We start from the raw sequence: 18,802 nt of genomic DNA, 5'->3' as shown, positions 1-18,802 counted from the left end.
GCTGTAAAACAAGATCAAAGTATCAGTGGTTACCTGAGCTTCCAGCTTTGTTTTGGCATCCACTCTGTTACTTTCACACAGTCGCTCCAGCTCCTCAGCGTGTTTCACAGCTTTGCGCAGGCGAGACAGCAAATGAAATCGTTTGCGAGGTTCTGTGTTTGCTTCCTGTTTCAGCTGCATGGCGTAACTCCAGGCTCTCTCTGCATCCATCAGAATCAACAGCAAATACCTGTGGGACAGACGAAGATTAATGAAAAAACGATGACATTCAAACAAGTATTACCACATCACCACTAGTTCTTTGCCATGTGATCTGCAAAGTTTGGTAACAACCAAGCTTGGTTAATAAGAGGTAGATGCTTTTATTTCTTAAAGTTCTAAGCACACAAAGTCGTATTACCCCCTAACTATTTTCTACTGTATTTCTCACTACAGAAGCGTAATCACCCAACTGAGGAAGAGAATTTGGTATCACTCTGTAGCACCACAGACATTGTGAAGACAAAGGGATTTATGATTTTAGGTCACTCTTCAAACTGGTTGAACATGGGTAAACATGTCTGTTTTCCCACCAGCTAGTGCTATAATGCATCTGGCTTCTTAACAATACAGGTAAAGACAGCATCATGTTTTCTTTTCCCCACAAGAAAAGACGAGACAGCAGACATTTCAAGTGTTTCTAAAAGCCAGGAAACAAGTCCAAGATCTCAGCTATTCTCCACATGTTCTATCAGACAAGTGTTCTGCCAAATTTTGAAAATCTAAGTAAAACTTACAATCCAGTATTTCTGTTCAAAGGGAAGGGATTATGTCTCCAACCACAACCTTGCTGGCTACACCATTACGTTACCAGCATTCATGTGGCTATCTTGCAACAGATCTGAATAAGCATTTCCTCTTTAAGATCAAAGTAATTTACTGCTTAAGAAATGAACCCATTTTAGCAACTATGAGGGAAAAGAAGGAACTGGCTGTTGCTGCTCCCTCTTCTCCCACTTGTTCACATGAAGCAGGATCTGAGCAGTGCCTCTTCCCCCTGCACTGCAGCCTGAACTTTCATCTTTCATTAATATCAACAACACACATCTCTGAAAAGAAACATTTCTGAGTATATTGTACAGAACAGTTTTCCACCACACCCACATAAAATACATTACTGAAATGAAAGAAATTATTCAGCAATATACTGAATGCTCGATTCCATCCGGTGACCGTACCTGTTGTCGGAGAGAATCTCTTCAGTTACTTTCTTCCCAGTGAACTTGTGCCTGTTTCCCATCTTGAAGTTGAGAGTTTTTCGGAGCCGCCTTAGCCTACGGGAGCAATAACCCCTGAAGAAAAGATGACCACAGTCAGTTTGGCCAAAGAACAACTTTGTTTCGGTTTACTGCTCTCTCCAACTAGGAAAAAAGGACTGAAGGCTGTGACAGGCAATGTTTTAACAACTAAGAACTCCATATATGACAGACGGTAAGAGGTAGTTCAGAAACTACCTGTGAACCAGAGGTTAATAGACTACAAGAAAGGTAGGAAGACATGTAACAATTCCTGATCTTGAAAAATCAGAATTATGTTCTCCTTCTATCTAATTGCTTTATGTATGTTTACTGACCACTCAGTTCTGGAAGAGCATAGTGATTATCAGTGAGGTGTCAACAAGCTCTTAAAGGGCAATGGAGAAACAAGAGCCAGTCTGTATCCTCCTAAATAGAACAGTCACACCACATTACATCTAATGAAAAAAAGCATACGTTGCTTCACGTGAAGCAACCTGTCAAGGGGTATTTACCTGGCAGATCATTTTTGTTGCCTGCTACAGTGGGTTTATATTTTAAATGAAGTAAGCCAAGTCACACTAGTAACTCCAAGACATCCACGCTGTTTACTAACCTGTACCTCTGGAAGTCCCCGTGTCGTAAACCGTGCTGCTGCTGAGACTCCTTCACAATCTGAAGGACTGCGATTTGCGTTAAGGCAGATTGACAGTACAGTCTGTTACCAGTTCTCCGTTGTACCCCAAAATAACGGAAGAGAACTCTATAGGTTCCATTAAGCAAATGCACTTTGAACAGAGGGGCACCCAAAAACCTCCCAAAAACGCACAGCTGAGAGAACTGATGGTCCTAAAAGACCTCATGACTCCACTGCTTACTTCAGAGCTTTATGACTGTCATCAAGGCCAAGACTAAGACGTGCCACAAGCACCTCCTCCTACAGACAACCACGAGAGTCTTGCTGTTACCAGAGCTCGTTTCAGGATAATATGCTGTGCCAACAGACACATCTAGGCTAATATAACTGACTGCCCTAGCTACACTACACCACATCCCCAATCACACTGTGACACAGTTTTGTTGGCAAAACTGAAACAGAGAGAAGCTTTCCTGCCCTTAAATGTCCCATCTCTCAGGAAAAGGACAGAAGTACACTGAGCAGAATCACTGCTACCTTTCTGACACAGCTCCCACAAACTGCTTTCTGCATACTGAGAGCCTCATAAAAAGAGCTTTTGGGAAATATCCAAGGAGCTTATTTTCTACTCAATTTTTCAATACATTTCTAGTTTTACTGCATATTACTGTAACAAGTGATCTGTGACAGAATGCATTGGCCTGTGACTTGCGATAGCATCACTCCACGACTTCCATCCAGTCTATGCATTCTTCAGCATATTTGTCGATTTCTCTGCACCCTGTATTTACTTTATTCACTTAGTTATGCTACCAAACAAAATCATGCTGTATTCTAATAAATTTACTGATAAAATTCAGTTTACAAGGCAGTTTTTATTTTACGAAAGAAAATCTCTACAATAACCAAGAAATCTCTGTGCTGTATGTATATCCCAAAATTTCCCTTTTAAGCTTTACCAGAAGCCTTACAAAAAAAACCCTACAAAACCAAAACCAGACTATACAATGATGACATCAAAAGAAATACTATTACTATAGTTAAAGAAATCATCAGACTTTTCAAGTTTAAAGTGGCAGAATTCTAACTGTTTTCTTGGAATTACACCTAAAAGAAAGTCTCTTTTGTTTTAAGTATTAAAAACCTTCATTGATAGTTATTACACTGAATTAGTCTGCATTTGTGGAACAGACAAGTCAAACTGCAATGCCTCAACACAGCACTCCTCGTCCTCGCTGTCTACCTAAGATTTTTCTCAGACTGTCTTTTAACGTTTAGTGCAGTTACTCACCGAATTCATATCCGCTATTTTATTTACTTTTTCACTGACTCAGGTATTCCTAATATTACCAGGGCAATTACTATGTCTCCATCTTACTCTACAGTTACTGACTTTACAACACCTGCCATATGCTAAATGGAAAACTGCAGCCTTATTTCACTTAAGTTTTCCTCTCACCCAGAAGATAAAACTCAGCTCTATCACAGCTGTGCAGCTGGACTAGTTTCACATGAAAGTTTCACATACAAAAATGCCACGAGTTTTACAGGCCACATCAGATTTTAGAAGTGCTAAATCTAGAGGAGCCGGTCTGCCATCTCAGCATACCTGTGAGATTTATTTTATCCATATCGCTCACTTCAAGCATTAATATTACCGCCAGATACTGACAGCCTGCTCTTATCTACAGCACGCAGCCTAGCGCAGAGTTCTGCTCTGAAGGCTGACAGCTGTCAGGCGGTTCGGAAGGAGAAGCTACAAAGGTAAAGAATAAATCCACGATTCGGACATGCAAAGTCGACTCCCCGGTTTCATCCGAATCAAACCCTCAGCGCCAGGGTCGGCGCGGGTTAGCCCACCGACACTCTCTCACGCCAGCATCGCCCGGCACCTCCGGGGCCCCGGCTCCAGGGCCCAGAGTCCGGCTCCCGCCTGGGGCATGGGTCGGTGCGGTCCGGGCGGACCCGCCGCCCTCAGCGCCGCCTCTGCACAGGGGCCGGGGAGCCTCCGCCACCCCGCCCGCCCACTCCCGCGGGGAAGCAGAGGCGGCCATGCCGGCCCGCCCGGGGCCTGCGAGCCCCCGCGCTCCCCACAGCGGCCGCCACGTCCCCCCGCCGCCCACAGGGCCTGCCACGTCCCGCCGCCACCGCCGCGGCGCAGGATGCTCTCCAAGCCCAGGCTGTCGCCGAGGCTGCCGGCCTGCGGCCCCGCCGGCCTCTCGTTCTCCTTGTTCTCCTCCGCGGCGCCGCCGCCGCCGCATCCTCCGCCGCCGCCTCCCGCCCCGCGGCCGCCGCCGGCGCCCTGCCGCTCCGCCGCCATCTTGTGCCCGGGCCGCCGCCGCCGCGCTGCATCATGGGCCGGGGGAAGGAGAGGCGTGCGCCGAGGCCGTGGCGAGCGCGGCCGCCGCGGGGGCAGACGGGATAGGGGAGGACCCGCGGGGGGGCTGCCCCCCCGGAGGGGGGATCCGCGGGTGGGGGGGCCCCACCCGGGACTGGGGGCTCGCGCAGATTTGGATACACCCCCGGCTGGATCGGGCCCTCCTGCCTTTGGGTCCCTCATCCGCCCCGGGGCTGACCCCCCTCCAGCCCCCAGGATCAGCCCCCCCAGCCCTGTCCCCCTCACCCACCCCAGGGCTGATCCCCCAGTCAGCCCCCCAGGATCGGGCCCCCGGGCCCGGCCCCCTCCTCTGCCCCAGGGTCCCCCTCACCCACCCGGCGCTGACCCCCCAGGCCTCCCTGCTCAACCCCTGGCTGAAGGGCTGGCTCAGCACCAGCCAGGCAGCTGAAACTCGGTGAAACCATGTTTTTCCTGGTAAAATAAGCGTGGTTTTGGGGTGTAGGTTCGGAGACCCTACGGAGAAGCGGCTCTGCAGGGCTGGCTCTGAGGCGTTCACCCCCGTGAGCTGGCTGCGCTGCCCGGAGGAGGCACCCGCGTTGACCGTCCCGGGCGAGGACTGCGGACGTGCCGGTGGCCGCAGGCTCAGCCGCAGCCCGGGAGGCCGGGAGTCCTTGCAACCCCGGGCGGTGCTGAGGGGCGAGGGCGGACGTGCCCACCCGGCTCCTCAAACCCCCCAGGTGCCTCCTTCGGGGAGCAGGGACTTGTGGGGCGCTGCGGGACGGTGCCCCTGGGGCGATGCTGTACCCGGCCGGCACAGGGCCGTCCGTGCTGCTGCAGCAACCCCTGGGGAGCCTCTCCTTCCCCTGGCACCTTCCCTTAGCACCTTGGCTGGTCTGGGCAGCCCTTTGGGGAGTGGGTTGAAACTCCCCCAGGCCAGGCACCAGCCAAAACCTCCCACCGCCAGCCAGAGCAGCTGTAGGGCAGCAGGGAGCAGCTTCGCAGGACTGTATACCTGGTAAAAGAAGAGACCCTCTGTTGTTGTTTGAAAGCCCCTAACATGCCCAAATCCAGGAGCACTTCCCTGCAGCTAAAGGTATAAACCCGAGGGAAGCAGTTAAGACCAGGTCGTCTTGCACAAGGAGTTTAAACCTTTGAACCAAGCTTAGAGATACCTCTTTAGGGACAAACACCAAGTTGTTTTCTGAATACCCACCATCCTAAATACTTCTGCAAACATAGCCATTAACACTGAGCATTACAAGCTGCTCCCATAGCTGCTCCCGCTGGGCTCAGCCCCCCTGGGGCCTGGGCCTGTCCCTGCCAGCCCAGGGCTCTGCCTGCCTTTGGGGCCAGCGAGGCTGGCTGCAGTTTGCTGCTGCCATGCTACAGCAAGCAGCAATTTTTGCTCCTCTCCCCTTCAGAGGGCTCAGCTATGACCTCTTATTTCTGATTTCAAAGCTCTCCTTCCCTCTTGGGGACATGAAAGCTCAAAGGGGAAAAAGAAAACCCAAGTCCTCAAGCTGCAGCTTTCCGTTGCAAATCTTTTAAGCCATTTCTGTCTGCTCTGGGTTTCCACCGCATCTCCGGGGATCCATTCCCTATCTAAACCAAACCGTGTTTCAGGATGATGCTTGATCAATGTCAATTGAAGCATGTTTTACCAACAATTGCTCCTCTCACGGCCATGGTGGCTCAGACACTTGGATTAGGTTAGCACTGCAGCACCCGTGTTCAAATGCCCCAATGCAAACATGTGCATGTTGCACACCAAGGGACTTGCTCCAACGGCAGAACGGCCATCGGGTTTAGCACAGGCATGTTCTGCCACGCCGCCTTCCTCACATGCTGGCATGAAGCTTTGCTGCTCCTCTGGAGTCTGTAAGCGGGAGAATAAAACTGTCAACTGCTAGCTCGGTGCGTGGATTCGTGCTGCAGGGCTGGCTCTCCACCTCCCCCAGGGCAGAGGGGGAGGACGACAACACAAACCTGCGGCACTGCATCGCGCAGAGCCTCTGGTGAGAGCCTTGCAGCGAGGCGGTGGGTCTGAGCTGCCTTCAGTGTCTTGGGGAGAGCTGCGGAGAATAAATCCACTGAGGGTTACCAGCTCCAGAGACTCATGCCATGCACGGACCATCTCTGCAGCGTGAGGGTAGACCTGGCCTCTCTGCAAGCTGACTGCAGCTCAAGGGAGACCAAAGACACCACCAGTGACAATAAACGCGAATGCAGTGCCCTGCTGTGGGGGTTTGAGGGCACAGGGAGCTGGGGCAGCTCCCGAAGGGTGAAGGCTCCCTGGGGCTGGGCTTTCCCCATGAGCCTTGCAACCTCCAGGGCCCTGGCTGAGGATGCGGCACAGCCCTCGCCGAGCGCAGGAGTGACTCCCCGAGGGCGTGTGGCCAGTCTGGGATCAGGAGAGGAAGGCAGAGCTGCGCTGCTGTGTCTTGGCACCTCTTTGTGCCCTGTGGGATGGCCGGCTTTCCTCTGCGCTGCTCTAATTGCCTGCTTTTCCCTGCGAGACAATGTCAGGAACAGAGCATCCTCGCACCAAAGTGATGCATTCGCTTCCCCACATACCTCGTCGGCGCAGCTGAACGGGAGCTGGTTTGGTGGGGCTGCTCGTGGGCTGCCGAGGGTGAAAAGGGCTCCGTATCCTGTGGCGGCAATGTCACAAAGCGGTGACTGTCCCCAGACCTGCCAGCACTGCCGGCAGGCTTAGATCTGAGCGTCCATTAAGACGACTGAGAAGCTGTCTAGTGGGTTAGTTATAGGAGTAACTGATACATTGACTATTTCTCCCTCGACAGGAGCAAAGCGAGGCAGCCTGGGGGCCAGAGGAAGTGTCCTTGGAGAGCTGATTGCACCGGCCAGTCCCCAGACTGCCATCTGTGAAGGCTCTGAAGGAACAAAATAGGCAATTTTGCAGGCAGGAAAAAGAAGACAGATGTGGAAAAGATTTGTTCTCGCTGCAGTGAATTACCCCGATCCCCACCCCTGGGGAGAAATACAGATTCTCCTGCACACCTGAGCTCGCCTCTGGGGTGTTTTGGTGCAAGGATTTAGCTGTGTGCTGGACAATTTGGACACATTTGCAGTCCGAAAGAACCCCCGTTCCTAAAAAAACAACCCCGCAGCCCCTGGGGTTAGACGAGCCCTCTCCCAGTGACCGCTGCAGGGGTGAGCAATAAGGAAAACCACATGGACACCTCATTTTGGGCGTCCAGCTCCCTTTAGGGTGTCCAGCCCGGCTACCCCAGCCCCTTCCCAGGGGGTCGCGGCCCCGAAGGACATTTTGCCCCACCAGATTTACTCCCCCCTGGAGCAAACCGGCCCCGGCCCGAACCCCTCTGCCCGCCGCTGCCGGGGGGGGTCCTGCGGCCACCGTCCCTCGGAGGGCCGGTGCGTACCTAGGCGGGGAGCGGGGGGGGCCGGGGTCCCCTCCGCGGGGCCGCGGCGGAGCGGGCTCGGGGCGCGATGCGGGGGCCGGGCGGGAGCCGCCGCCCCGGAGCCCCCCCGCTCCGCCGGCGGGAGGGAGAGCGCCGAGCGGCCGCGGGCTCCCAGCCGAGCCGGAGGAGGTGGAGGGCGCCCGGCTCCCGTGCATCCCCCCCCGCACCCCCGCTCAGCTCTCCGTGCGCCCCGGCGGGTCCCTGCATGTCCCGTGCATCCCCGGTGCACTCTCCGTGCACCCCTTTTCCCGTGCACCCCTGGTGCGCTCTCAGTGTACCCCCTGTCCCGTGCATCCCCGCGGTGCTCTCCGTGCCCCCCCTTTCCCGTACATCCCCGGTACTCTCCCCGCTGATCTCTCCATGCCCCCGCTTTCCGTGCATCCCCACTGCGCTCTCCGTGCACTTCTGTGCGCCTCCCCCGCACCCCCAGTGCGTTCTCCACGCACGCTCCCCCTGTCCATCCCCGCTGCGCGCTCCGTGCACGCCCGTGCGCTCCCGGCCATGAACGGCTCGGCGGCGGGCTCCGGCGTGGGCTGGCAGCCCGAGTTGGTGATCATCCCCCTGGTGTACCTCGTCATCTTCCTCGTGGGCACGGTGGGCAACTGCCTGGTCCTGGCCGTGCTGCTGCGCAACAGGCAGGTGAAGAGCACCACCAACCTCTTCATCCTCAACCTGGGGGTGGCCGACCTCTTCTTCATCCTCTTCTGCATTCCCTTCCAAGCCACCATCTACACCCTGGAGGGCTGGGTGTTCGGGCCCTTCATGTGCAAGGCCGTCCACTTCTTTATCTACCTCACGATGTACGCCAGCAGCTTCACCCTGGCCACCGTCTCCCTCGACAGGTAGGAAAGGGGATGGGGGGTCCCTGTACGCTGAGGCTCCCCCTTTTCTGGATCCCCCCCGGGCAGAAGAGGGGACAGAGTCCCCTGGAGCCAAGCCCCAATTGCTGCAACCTCCCCGGGCTCCTGGGGGAATCCAGGAGCATTTCCCTGTTCATGTGTGCAAGGAAACGCAACCACTGAGGACGGGGTCCAGCAGAGAGGGTTGGATTGGGACTCCTGTCCCCAGTGCCCAGCTGGAGGAGGCTTTCAGACCCTGAAGCTGTAGGACTGGGGTTTATCCGCAGGCTCTGGCAGCTGAAGGGGGGATAGAAAACCAGAGAGAAACAAAGCTCAGTCCCTGTGCAGCCCTGGAGACGCAGGGAGAGAGCCCCTGCCCTCCCAACAGCCCACGGCACAGCAGGCAAACCTCGAGGAGAAGACGCAGAGGTGTTTGAGCTGGGACACTACTTTTCCTGCCCTCCCCTTTTATTAACAAAAAGCCCATTTCTGTCCCAGCGATGTCCCTTGTCCCAGTGACCGTCCCAGCCTGGCCCAGGCTGAGTTTCAGCCAGGAAGCTCTGTAAAAGGCAGCCTGTTGCTCCTGCCTGTGCTTTCCCCCGTGCTAGCTCAGCCCCTGGCTCTGCAAGGGCTGGCGAGTTACTAACCCGCAGCAAGCAAGAGGCAGGGAGCTCCTGGCGCTGCTCTGCTCGGTGCTCAAAACCGTGAGATGGTGGGATGTGGGAAGTCCCCATGAAAGTCCCCCAGGAAGAGCTGCGGCAGCCCCAGAGCAGGGCTGGATGCGTCCTGCCATCCCAGCACGGCACCGTGCTGGCTGCCAGGACAGCCCCCCCCGAGCCCCCCAGGAGCTAAACCAGACCCAGGGTCTGCCTCTCCTCCTGCCTCCCACAGAGCTGGGAGGAACGGAGGTGTTGAGCAAGTGGGGGCTTGCATGAGCCCCTAGATCTGAGCCTAATTAAGGAACCAGCTAATTGCAGAACTGAAAACGATGACGTGCTTTCGTGTGTGCCAGCGTGAGGAACGCGGTGTCTGGGGATCCTGGGGATTTGCTCCTGCTTCATAACCTCACTGCTGCTATCGCTTGTGCCAGACAGACTGATGATCAAGTGAGGATCTGCTGGATTAGGGAGAGGGACAGAAGGGAACCGTCCCCGTCTTCCCCACAAGCACGGCTGGGAGCAGAGAGGGTGACGGGACAGGGTCGGGGAGAGGATCCTCCTCACCCCACTGGGACCCTTAGAAGCACCAGGGAAGCAGCTGTGGGACTAATTGCCCCGGAAAGCTCAAATCCATCACCACTTTCGCCCTTTTTCCAATCTGCCCCTGGAGCAGCTCTCCGTGCTCTCCCCAGGACTGCAGTCGTGTCCCTCTCCCTTTCCCGTGCAGGTATTTGGCCATACGATACCCCCTGCACTCGAGGGAGCTGAGGACGCCCAGGAATGCCCTCACAGCCATCTGCTTCATCTGGGGGCTTTCCTTCATCTTCTCGGGCCCTTACCTCAGCTACTACCAGGAGTTCCAGTTGGCCAACCTGACCGTCTGCCACCCCATCTGGGAGATCTCCCAGCGCAAGGTCATGGACATCTGCACCTTCATCTTCAGCTACATCATCCCAGTGCTGATCCTGAGCCTCACTTACGTGCGGACTGTTCGTTACCTGTGGAAGTCTGTAGACCCTCTCCAAGACATGTCGGAGTCCAAGAAGGCCAAGCGAAAGGTCACCAGGATGATCATCATTGTAGCCGTCCTCTTCTGCCTCTGTTGGCTGCCCCATCACCTCGTCATCCTCTGCGTCTGGTTTGGGTACTTCCCCCTCAATCATGCTACGTACGTGCTCCGCATCCTCTCGCATCTCATCTCCTACGCCAACTCCTGCGTGAACCCCATTGTCTACGCCCTGGTCTCCAAACACTTCCGCAAGGGCTTCAGGAAGATCTTCATCTGCCTCTTGCACAAGAAGACAGGCAACAAGGTGCACGTGGCCCAAGTGACGAACACCGCCAGCGTGTTGGAGGCAGAGCTCAGCGAGGTGACCCACATCAGCAAAGCCCTGCCCGGCTGCTCCTCGCTGCGCTGCAAGGTCCCAGCCCAGCCCTGGGGGGAGGCAGAGCCGCTGGGACATCAGCAGAAAGCAGATGGCTCCTTCATCACCTACCATGTCACCTAGCAGAGCTCCTTCCCACCCCACGGCTTTGCAGTCTCCCGCAGCATCGCAGGCCTGGGGATGGGCTATGTTTTGGGTTAAAATGCATCAAATCCTACCCTTTTTCATTCAAATGCACCCAGATATCACAACTGTTAAAGCAATGCTGCTGACTACGGACTCAGCCAAGCGACCAACCGCGGACCCAAGGGCAGGATTTGCTTCCGCCGAGCACTTGCTGAGAGCAGAGAAATCAAACCCCCAGATCAACTCTGGTGTGAAATCCCCTGTTCCTCTGTCGCGGATGGACTTACACCCTGTTGCATTTACCCCTGGAGCCTACTGAAGGCTCTGGCCCTCCAGCCAACACGGTGTCTGGCCGGAGTTAGGGGGGTGCACTTTTAGGGACATTTGGGAAGTCTTGGTTCGTTCGTGTCCCAGTTCAGGAGCTGTGTCCCAGGGCAATGCTGGCCACAGCCACCTGGGCACAAAGCCGGCTCAGGTAGGAGAATCCAGGAGAGAAGCATAGAAATCAAGAGACAAACCTTCCTGGCACAGCCGGTGCTGGCTGGGCTTCAACGTCTCCTGGGGCTCGTGGCTCGGGGGAGGTTTCCCCGAGATGGAGCACGGCTGGAAGCAGCATCCATAGCTGAGACGAGCGCCGTAGCCCAAGTACGGGACTGACCATGGCTCATCCCTGCCATTTCGGTGCGTGAGAGGCTCTGCAGAGCATCTGGAGGTCCCCAGGAGGGGAGTGGGGCTGTTTGCCGGGGGAGGACAGCCACGGCCCCGTGGGAGAGGCTACGCTGCCAGGGGAAGCGGAGCGGGACATCAGGGGGTCAGTGCTGGGGGAGGATTTTAATGCTTTCAGACAGCTTGGGCACGGCTCAGCACCTCGGCCCCGGCGAGGTGCTTGCAGAGAAGAGCAAAGCAGAGCACTGGCGTTGCTTTCCTGCGGCCGTGGTGCGGGGCTGGGCAGCTGGGGCTGCGCGAGTGCTGGGGGACCCCAGCCAGCTGGGGAAGCCGCAATAAAGCCCTCCATCCTGCACCCCGTGTCCTGCTCCCCTGAGACACCCCACAGCGGAGGAGAGGCGGGTGCTGGAGGGGTGGTGGGACCCGCTGGCCCAAGGGAGACCGCAGGCAGTGGGGGAGCGGAGGGTCGGGTTATCTCCGAGGTCCATCCAGGAACGGCCCCGCGCTCCCCGTGACGCAGCCGAAGCCGCACGCAGGAGCCCGATGTGACTCACGTGGCCCCCGCTTTGCTGCTGCAAAGGCTCCATGAGCGGCTGAGCTCCGCCAGCAGCCGAGGGCTTTATTTAAAGATCCCTCGTTTTCTTACCAGAAGAGCATCACTGGCATAGGATCAATTAACTCTTTTGAAAACCCTGCGGCAGAGCACAGCCGGAGGGGGTGGTGAAAGCGCGCGGGAGCTGGGACAGGCTGTGCTGAGCATCCCTGCGGTGCCCAGGGCTGTGCCCCGACAGCACCAAGCGCCCATGAAGATCAGGTCTCTCTAAATTGCCGTTACGGAGAGTGTAAATCTGTCTGCACAGATTTCCCTCCTTGCGACATGCCCATGGCAGGACCGGGATGTGATGCAGGAGGCTATTTCTATCCGGGACCCTGGCTCTCCCCGGGGGTCTGCTCCGGGGTCCGGGTCCCGACGCAGCCCTCCTCTGCGCCACACCGCCCTCCACCCGTCCCCAGCGCTCGGCCTTTCTTCCTAGGAAGCTTTTGGCTGTCAAACATTTGTTTTCCCCTGCTGAGTATTGTTATAACCAGATCTCCCTGTCCCCACGCGGAGGACCATAAATCGGCCGCTGCCTCATATCAGTAACCGTTATATTTAGTCTAGGCCTGCTCACGGCATAAGTCACAGAGAGCGAGCGTATAAACAGCTCCGTGACTTACATCTGCATTTACCTCCCCTGCTCAACCCTTCCCAGCCAGGGAAAACAGTGATTCAGCCACGCAAACATGGCTAAAAGCTTTATCTTCCTCCTGCCCTCATCCACCTCTGCTTGGAGAGCCACGGGATCTGGCTCCGATGGATCCCCCCACCGAGGGGTTCAACCCCCCCTCCTGGACACAGTTATCACCTCGCCTTGGGGATGGAGATGTTGTCCCACCACCTCTGCACTGCCCAAGGACAGGGGTCCCTGTGCTGGCGTGGCTGGGGGTGCAATGTCCCCTGTCCCTTCGTGCCACCACAGAGGAGACACCGACCCCGCTCCCCTCCTTCTCGCCCCCCCAGACCCGTTTTCCCATCACACCCGGCTGCACCCGCATATCTCGGCTCAAGATGCTGCAGGGCATCACGGTGCCAGCGCTGCGGCCGCACCGCAGGAAGCCCCACGGAGTTGGTGCTCGCTTTCAAGCCCAGGTTGTTCCCCTTCACGCAGGGCTGAGTTCCCAGCAAAGACGGGCGTTGCTCCTGAGTTCATCTTTTTATAGCATTCACAAGAAAATAAAAATAGCCGGCTCACAGATTTACGAGCCAGCCAGCAAAGCTCAATCCACGCATTGTGCCCCCACGAGGGGTCGGAATCCACCCAGAAAGACCGAGGCTTTGCTCTGAGCCCTGTGGCGGGGAAGGAACTGGGCTGGTGCCCGGGTGTCTCGTCTCACCTGGGGTGAGAGCTGGGGTGTCGGGGGGAAGGACCCGAGAGGAGGAGCCACCCTCGGGGGCTGTATTGGGGCTGCTGCTGCTCTTGTGACTGATGCCCCCCGTGACCCAGCACACAGCGCCCGCCCCGGGGGACCCAGGGGGAGCAGGGCCAGGCGGTGGGGGACCGGCTGTGCCCCAGACTCCTCGCCCAGCCCCAGGGAGGCTCCTGGTGCCACCCCTGAGCCGGATGGGGGAAAAGCTGGGGCCACAGCGTGGCCTCTCAAACACCCAGTGCCAAGCTGTCCCCAGGCTGGGGGACGACTGAGCAGCAAAGCTGGGTCTCTGGGGACCCACTTTTCACAGCCACGTTGGATCCTTTGGCAGCAGCGTGGCCACCACGAAACAGCCGAAGAAGAGGGAGACGACTCTGAGGGGTGGCTCTGACCCCGGGTGACAGCGCTCTGGCTGCCCAGGCACTGAATCCCGCAGTCCCACCCTGGCGAAAGCAGGCTCACAACAACCAGCAGGAGAAAAGTGCTAAATTACTGCGGATTTTATAAGCTCAGTTTGTTTCCCGGGTATTTTGGCATTGCAAGGGAAAGGAGGCTCAAAATAGCATTAGCAGCTTAGAACCGTGAGTACCAGCCAGAGGAGGAAAGGGGACGGGTCACCTCTTCAAAACAGCTCATCAAAACCACACACATTGCAACAACATCGCTGCTCGCTGCTCCGCCTCGGCTCGGCTTTGCCGCAGGTGGCTGCTGGGTTTGCAGTTTTGGGTCTTTTTGAGGAGCCCCAACATTGCTGTAGCACCGGCACTGTAAGCAGAGCCCTGGTACGCAGGTGCTCTCACCCCACTGCAGGGCTCATGTCCAGCCCTGCCAGAAATGGGTTTAGGAATAACAATAACAACAATAATAAATCAATGGGAAAAGGGGTGGGTTTTGCAAATCCCAGGGGCGGGATTTGTGGGGCACTGGGCCAGCTTTGCCAACAAGCTGCCGACTGCTGCAGGTACAACACGACTGGAGCATCCCACAGCCCGTCTGTCGCCCGCGTCTGACAGCGGCAGCCGGGGCGCTGGGAGAAGGTGCAAAGGACAAGTAACTGCGCAAGAACAAACTAGCACCCATGCAGCAGCCTGCCCAGGGTGCCTCCTGCCCTAAATTACACGGGAGCCACCTCCTGCACCGCCCCAGGGACACCCAGCCCTGGGCACCCTCCTAAGCACTCCAGCCGCGTGTCCACCGCTGTACCCCACAATCTGCCGGCATCTTCCCAAGCAAGGGAAAGGCGAGAGGGCAAAATGAGAAGGAAGCAAAGCAACAATGAAGTAAAGCCTTCGCCAAAGCTTGGCAGAGCCGGTTCCCCAAAGGAGAGACTTGGGACCTGTCTTCAGTTGGAGAGATGTGAAAGCAGCACCCTGATGCTGCAGCTGAACACGCAGAATCAATGCAAGCGCGCGCGCGTGTGTGTGTGTGTGTGTGTGTATTTTCACGTGCAAAAGAGCCCAGCAAAGAAAGGACAAGCCATTTTTTTTTAAGCATCACAAGAGACTTCCAGCATATCCACTAATTACATCTAACACAACTCCCCCCAAAAATCAACTCCGGTGACTCGTTGTGCCCAACTCCCTTGTGCTGGGAGTGCCAGGCGGGCGCTAAGGCGGGACGGAGCTCGGGCAGGAGGGAGCTGTGCCCTGGAGACACAGCAGGTCCCTGGGGAGCGAGGGCTGAGAGGGTCTGTAAGGCAGAGCCGGGGAGGAGAGCGCTGCCCGTCGCCCGCAGACAGACGTTTCCCCGTGTGCCGCCCGTGCCGGGGCTCAGCGGGGTCCAGGCACCGAATGGGGATGGCTCAAGGGGACAGTAGAAAACCCATGTGCGGAGGAAGGAAGCACAGCTCCGGTCTGTGCAAAGCTGCCCGCGGCCTTTCCAACAGCCTCCCAAGCCCGCGGCTGAGCCCTGCTCTGCCGTAAAACTGCTCTAGAGCTGCCCAACCTGACCGCTTTGAAGACACATCCCAGGACACCCCTAACTCAGCTCCCAGCCCAAAGCATCGCTGCGTCCCCTCTCCCCGGGCCGTGGGCACGGCCAACGCCGGCCCATTTTGGTCCCTGCTCAGCAGCAAGACCCCAGAGGGTGACAGCGGGCTGGGGGCAGGCTCTGCACGGCACCGAGCTGGGGGGCTGCACCTCGCACTCGGGCCTCCAGCACCCCCGAATCCCCCCCGACACGCACCGCGGCTCACACGGCTGCTCTCACTCTCAGGCAGGAGCAGCGAGGCTCTATCTGATATTCGACAGCCAGGTCCGGGCTGTTGCGGGCCTCTGCAGTGTGACACATCCAAGCTGCCCTCTTCGTCTTATGGATCCTCGCCCATCGATTGATATTTGCTTGTTGGCAGGCAGCGAGAGTGAAGCCTGTGCCAGCTGCCGGATCATTACGCCATTTACAGGATACTACAGAAACAAGAGAAAAGAAAAAAACATCTCTCCAGCTTATCTGCAATTGCCCCTGCCCTGAGGCTGCAACCATCGCCCTCCCGCCCATGCCCTGATGAGCCCTTCAAGGGCAAGCACAAGGTTTTGCTGCCAACACAAAACCACGGTGGGAAGCGACTTTCCCCCAAACAATAGAGTGTGTCAGGCCCAGCTGGAGAAGACAAGAGCATCGTGACCTGCCACCGCGCAGCACCCTCCCGGCTGAGCCGGGACGGGCTCCTGGTCTGTCCCCGTGGGAGGTTTTATCTTAAATGAACACCACTGCAAGTCCCCATGTTCCAGTTAAAGTTTAATAAAAGCAGATTCAACTGGGAGTGGAAAATAAACAGGCTAAACCCAGCTCCCATCAAGTCCAAGGGTGGGCAGGGAGGCGAGGGGCACTTGGCTGAAACCTCGGGTTAGTGCGAGCTTTCCAGCACACGGATTTATCACTGGGGTTGAAGAAGTTGTTTTGGTTTGTGGTTTTGTTTTGTTTTGTTTTCAAAGACTTACTCTGCCAAATTCGCTCCCCAGTATTGTGAGGCAGCCAAGGGGGTGGGGGCTGAGGCTTCTGAGCCTCCCACCCTCGTCTCTGCTGTACGCAGCCCCCAGCTGCAAACTGCACCAGTAGTGGCCCTGGGTGGCTGCAGGGACCCTGGAGCCAGTCCCCATCCCAGCAGGGTGTGACAAACCCCTTTTGCTGCCCCAAAATAACGGTCGGTGCCAAGGAAGCCACGAGAGCAGGTAGCACACCCAGACCCTGGCACATCCCCCCAGCCGGGACCCTGCAGCAAAAGAAAACGCAGAGAAATGAGGCTCCAGCCCCCAAACCCTGGGAATCAGAGACACGTCCCCCAGCCTGGCCCCATCTGTGCCGGGGATTCGCCAGCAGCCAGAGCAGAACGGGAGGCGAGGGGAGGGCGTTAAACCCCGCAGGAGCCTTGGGGGAAGCAAAGGGGGAGGCAGAGGGGGCTCAGCCCCGGTGCCGTGGGGCAGCACCGGGTCGGGTCCATGGCCCCTTCCCGCGGTCTGAGCATCGCTCGCGGCTCCGCGCTCAGCTCTTGGCGGGGGTGTGAACTGCTCAACCGTGATGTCAGGGACGGTGCTGGCTGCCATTATCGCTCTTAATTAACATGTTGCAAAGACATTCCTTACCATAAAAAGCCAAGGAGCATGCGGAGCCATCCCGCAGCGCTGCGCAGAGTCAGACATGGCTCGGACACTTGAGGTCAGCCCGGAGAGGGCAAGCGGCTCCCCCCGCTCCACCCCAAGGAAGGGGTGGCTCTGGCCGAAGCGTGCTGCTGCTCCCAAAGCAGGTCTGGCTGCCGCAGCGGCTGCTCGGCAGGGCCGGGAGCCCGTCCACCTCCCCACATTCATTCCCTGCGCAGGGCAGAGGCAGGCGGCGTGGGAAGGGTTAGAGCCAGGGTGAGTGGGAGGCTGGATTTAGGAAACAGGGACCGGGTGGCTCCGCTTTCCCTTTAGCTCAGGGAAATGAGGGTCTTGGACTCCCATGTAAGAACCATAGAGCCAGGAGCAGCAGAAGCCACCTCTTCCCCCAGGTACGCACCACCTCCAGCTCCTCCTCGCTGCACGGCTGCCACTGAACCAGGTCCTTGGCTCCCAGCAGCCTCTCACGCCCCTTTCTTCCTCCAGATGTGGCCCCCTCCTTGGGGTAAAAAACAACCCAGACAACTCTGTTGCTGGTAATGGAGAGACCAGGAGGGAGCGGGACATTTTCCATGCCGTTCTCTGACTGCATCTCCCCATCTCCAAGCTGAGCTGGACCAGCTCCTCACCAGCCCCAGACTGGTAGAGCTTTCCTGGGGGAATGGGCTGACAGCAAAGCCCAGAAATGCCTCTTTCGGTGTAGGCCCAGCAGAGGTGTTCCCAAGCCTCCAGAGAACGCGATGTGGTCCCATCCCAGACCCTAAGGGATCTCATACATTTTCTTTGGGCTCTGGCTAGCACAAGAGCATCAGCACAGGGAGGATACCAGCTCCCACACTAACGCTCAGCTGCTCCCCCACTTCCTTCCCCTGGCTTTGCCTGCAGCCGTTCCAGGTGAATCTCCTCACCCTGGGATGGGCTGCAATAAAACATATTTTACAGCCTCAGCCTGAGCACAACGAATTCCACACACTCTCCTGGAAAAAGAAAGTCAGATCAGACCGCTGCTGTGGCAGAAACAGATCCAGAAAGATGGAATCCAGCTCCTTCTGATGAATGTCAGCATGCATATCCAGCAGGCTCGAGGCCGCATACAATGCAGGCCAGCAGCACTTTGCTTATGCTTAAAAACACTCTGTCCAGCACCTGCCAGCCTTCAGAGGCTCTTGGAGCTGAGAGAGGGAGAAACAGCTAGCACTGAAGTCTCGGGGTTCCTCAAGCACTTGAGATCCCAGAGCGGGAGGGAAGGTCCCTGCCAGGGAGGGCTCTGGGGTCAGTCCTGTGAGCCTGCATGGACAGACACATGGAAAACAGCCGGGCAGGTTGATCAAGATTTGAACCCACACAGTGGTCCAGCTCTGGGCTAGACAAGCCTGTCAAATCTGCTGTTTTTCAGGCATTTGCTACACCACTGAGAGCAGGTAGTGTTTCAGACCATGCTGAGGTCCAGGCTGAGGAGGAAGAGGGGGTCAGGGGTTCGGAAAGGCCAGGAGCTACCCGAGAACAGCTGTCCGTGGAGGCAGCAGCCCCGGCAAGCAGCTGGGTCTGCCACAGCAGGACCTGCGTTCTCATCCGGGCTCTAACGTCCAACGCCCGTGTGACGTGGGGCGAGACGGGTCCTCACCTCCCTGCCCTTTGCTGCTTGGCCTCTCTTACCCACTGGCACCGTAACCACCCGGGGCAGACCCTTCCCAGGATGTGCAACAGCCCACCGCGCAGCTGTGACACTCACCGCACCGAGCAGCCTCTCCTGGGTGGATGCACAACAGCAGAAGGGTTAAAACGCAGCTCTCCACCCTCCTGCCACCTCACCCCCAGCTCTGCCGTGCCCTCTCCACCTCCCCGTGCTCTGTTTGCAGTGCCCCAGATGGCCA

General features: G+C 57.3%; 2 protein-coding genes across 3 annotated transcripts in view; one reads left to right on the top strand and one right to left on the bottom strand.

The window, feature by feature from the left end:
• Positions 1–4,245, bottom strand: part of LOC142091095 (signal recognition particle subunit SRP68-like) — a 50,865-nt gene extending 46,620 nt beyond the window's left edge. The window contains exons 1-4 of one of the 2 annotated variants that reach the window (XM_075169943.1): positions 4,078–4,245; positions 1,891–1,957; positions 1,218–1,331; positions 34–229 (exon numbers count right to left, since the gene is read on the bottom strand). In XM_075169943.1, coding sequence (XP_075026044.1) covers positions 34–229; positions 1,218–1,331; positions 1,891–1,957; positions 4,078–4,231 — 531 coding nt within the window. In that variant the 5' untranslated portion in view covers positions 4,232–4,245. The remainder of the gene's footprint in view (positions 1–33; positions 230–1,217; positions 1,332–1,890; positions 1,958–4,077) is intronic. The other variant, XM_075169940.1, reaches the window with a different exon arrangement.
• A 3,933-nt stretch (positions 4,246–8,178) lies between these two features.
• On the top strand, positions 8,179–10,698 carry GALR2 (galanin receptor 2). Its single transcript, XM_075170119.1, has 2 exons — positions 8,179–8,534; positions 9,918–10,698. The coding sequence occupies exons 1-2, from the start codon at positions 8,194–8,196 to the stop codon at positions 10,696–10,698; spliced, it is 1,122 nt and encodes a 373-aa protein (XP_075026220.1). The 5' UTR covers positions 8,179–8,193.
• The last annotated feature ends 8,104 nt before the right edge of the window (positions 10,699–18,802 follow it).

The sequence above is a fragment of the Calonectris borealis genome, chromosome 20 (genome assembly GCF_964195595.1).
Source record: "Calonectris borealis chromosome 20, bCalBor7.hap1.2, whole genome shotgun sequence".
Taxonomy (NCBI): domain Eukaryota; kingdom Metazoa; phylum Chordata; class Aves; order Procellariiformes; family Procellariidae; genus Calonectris; species Calonectris borealis.
This window is presented reverse-complemented; position numbering and strand designations above follow the sequence as displayed.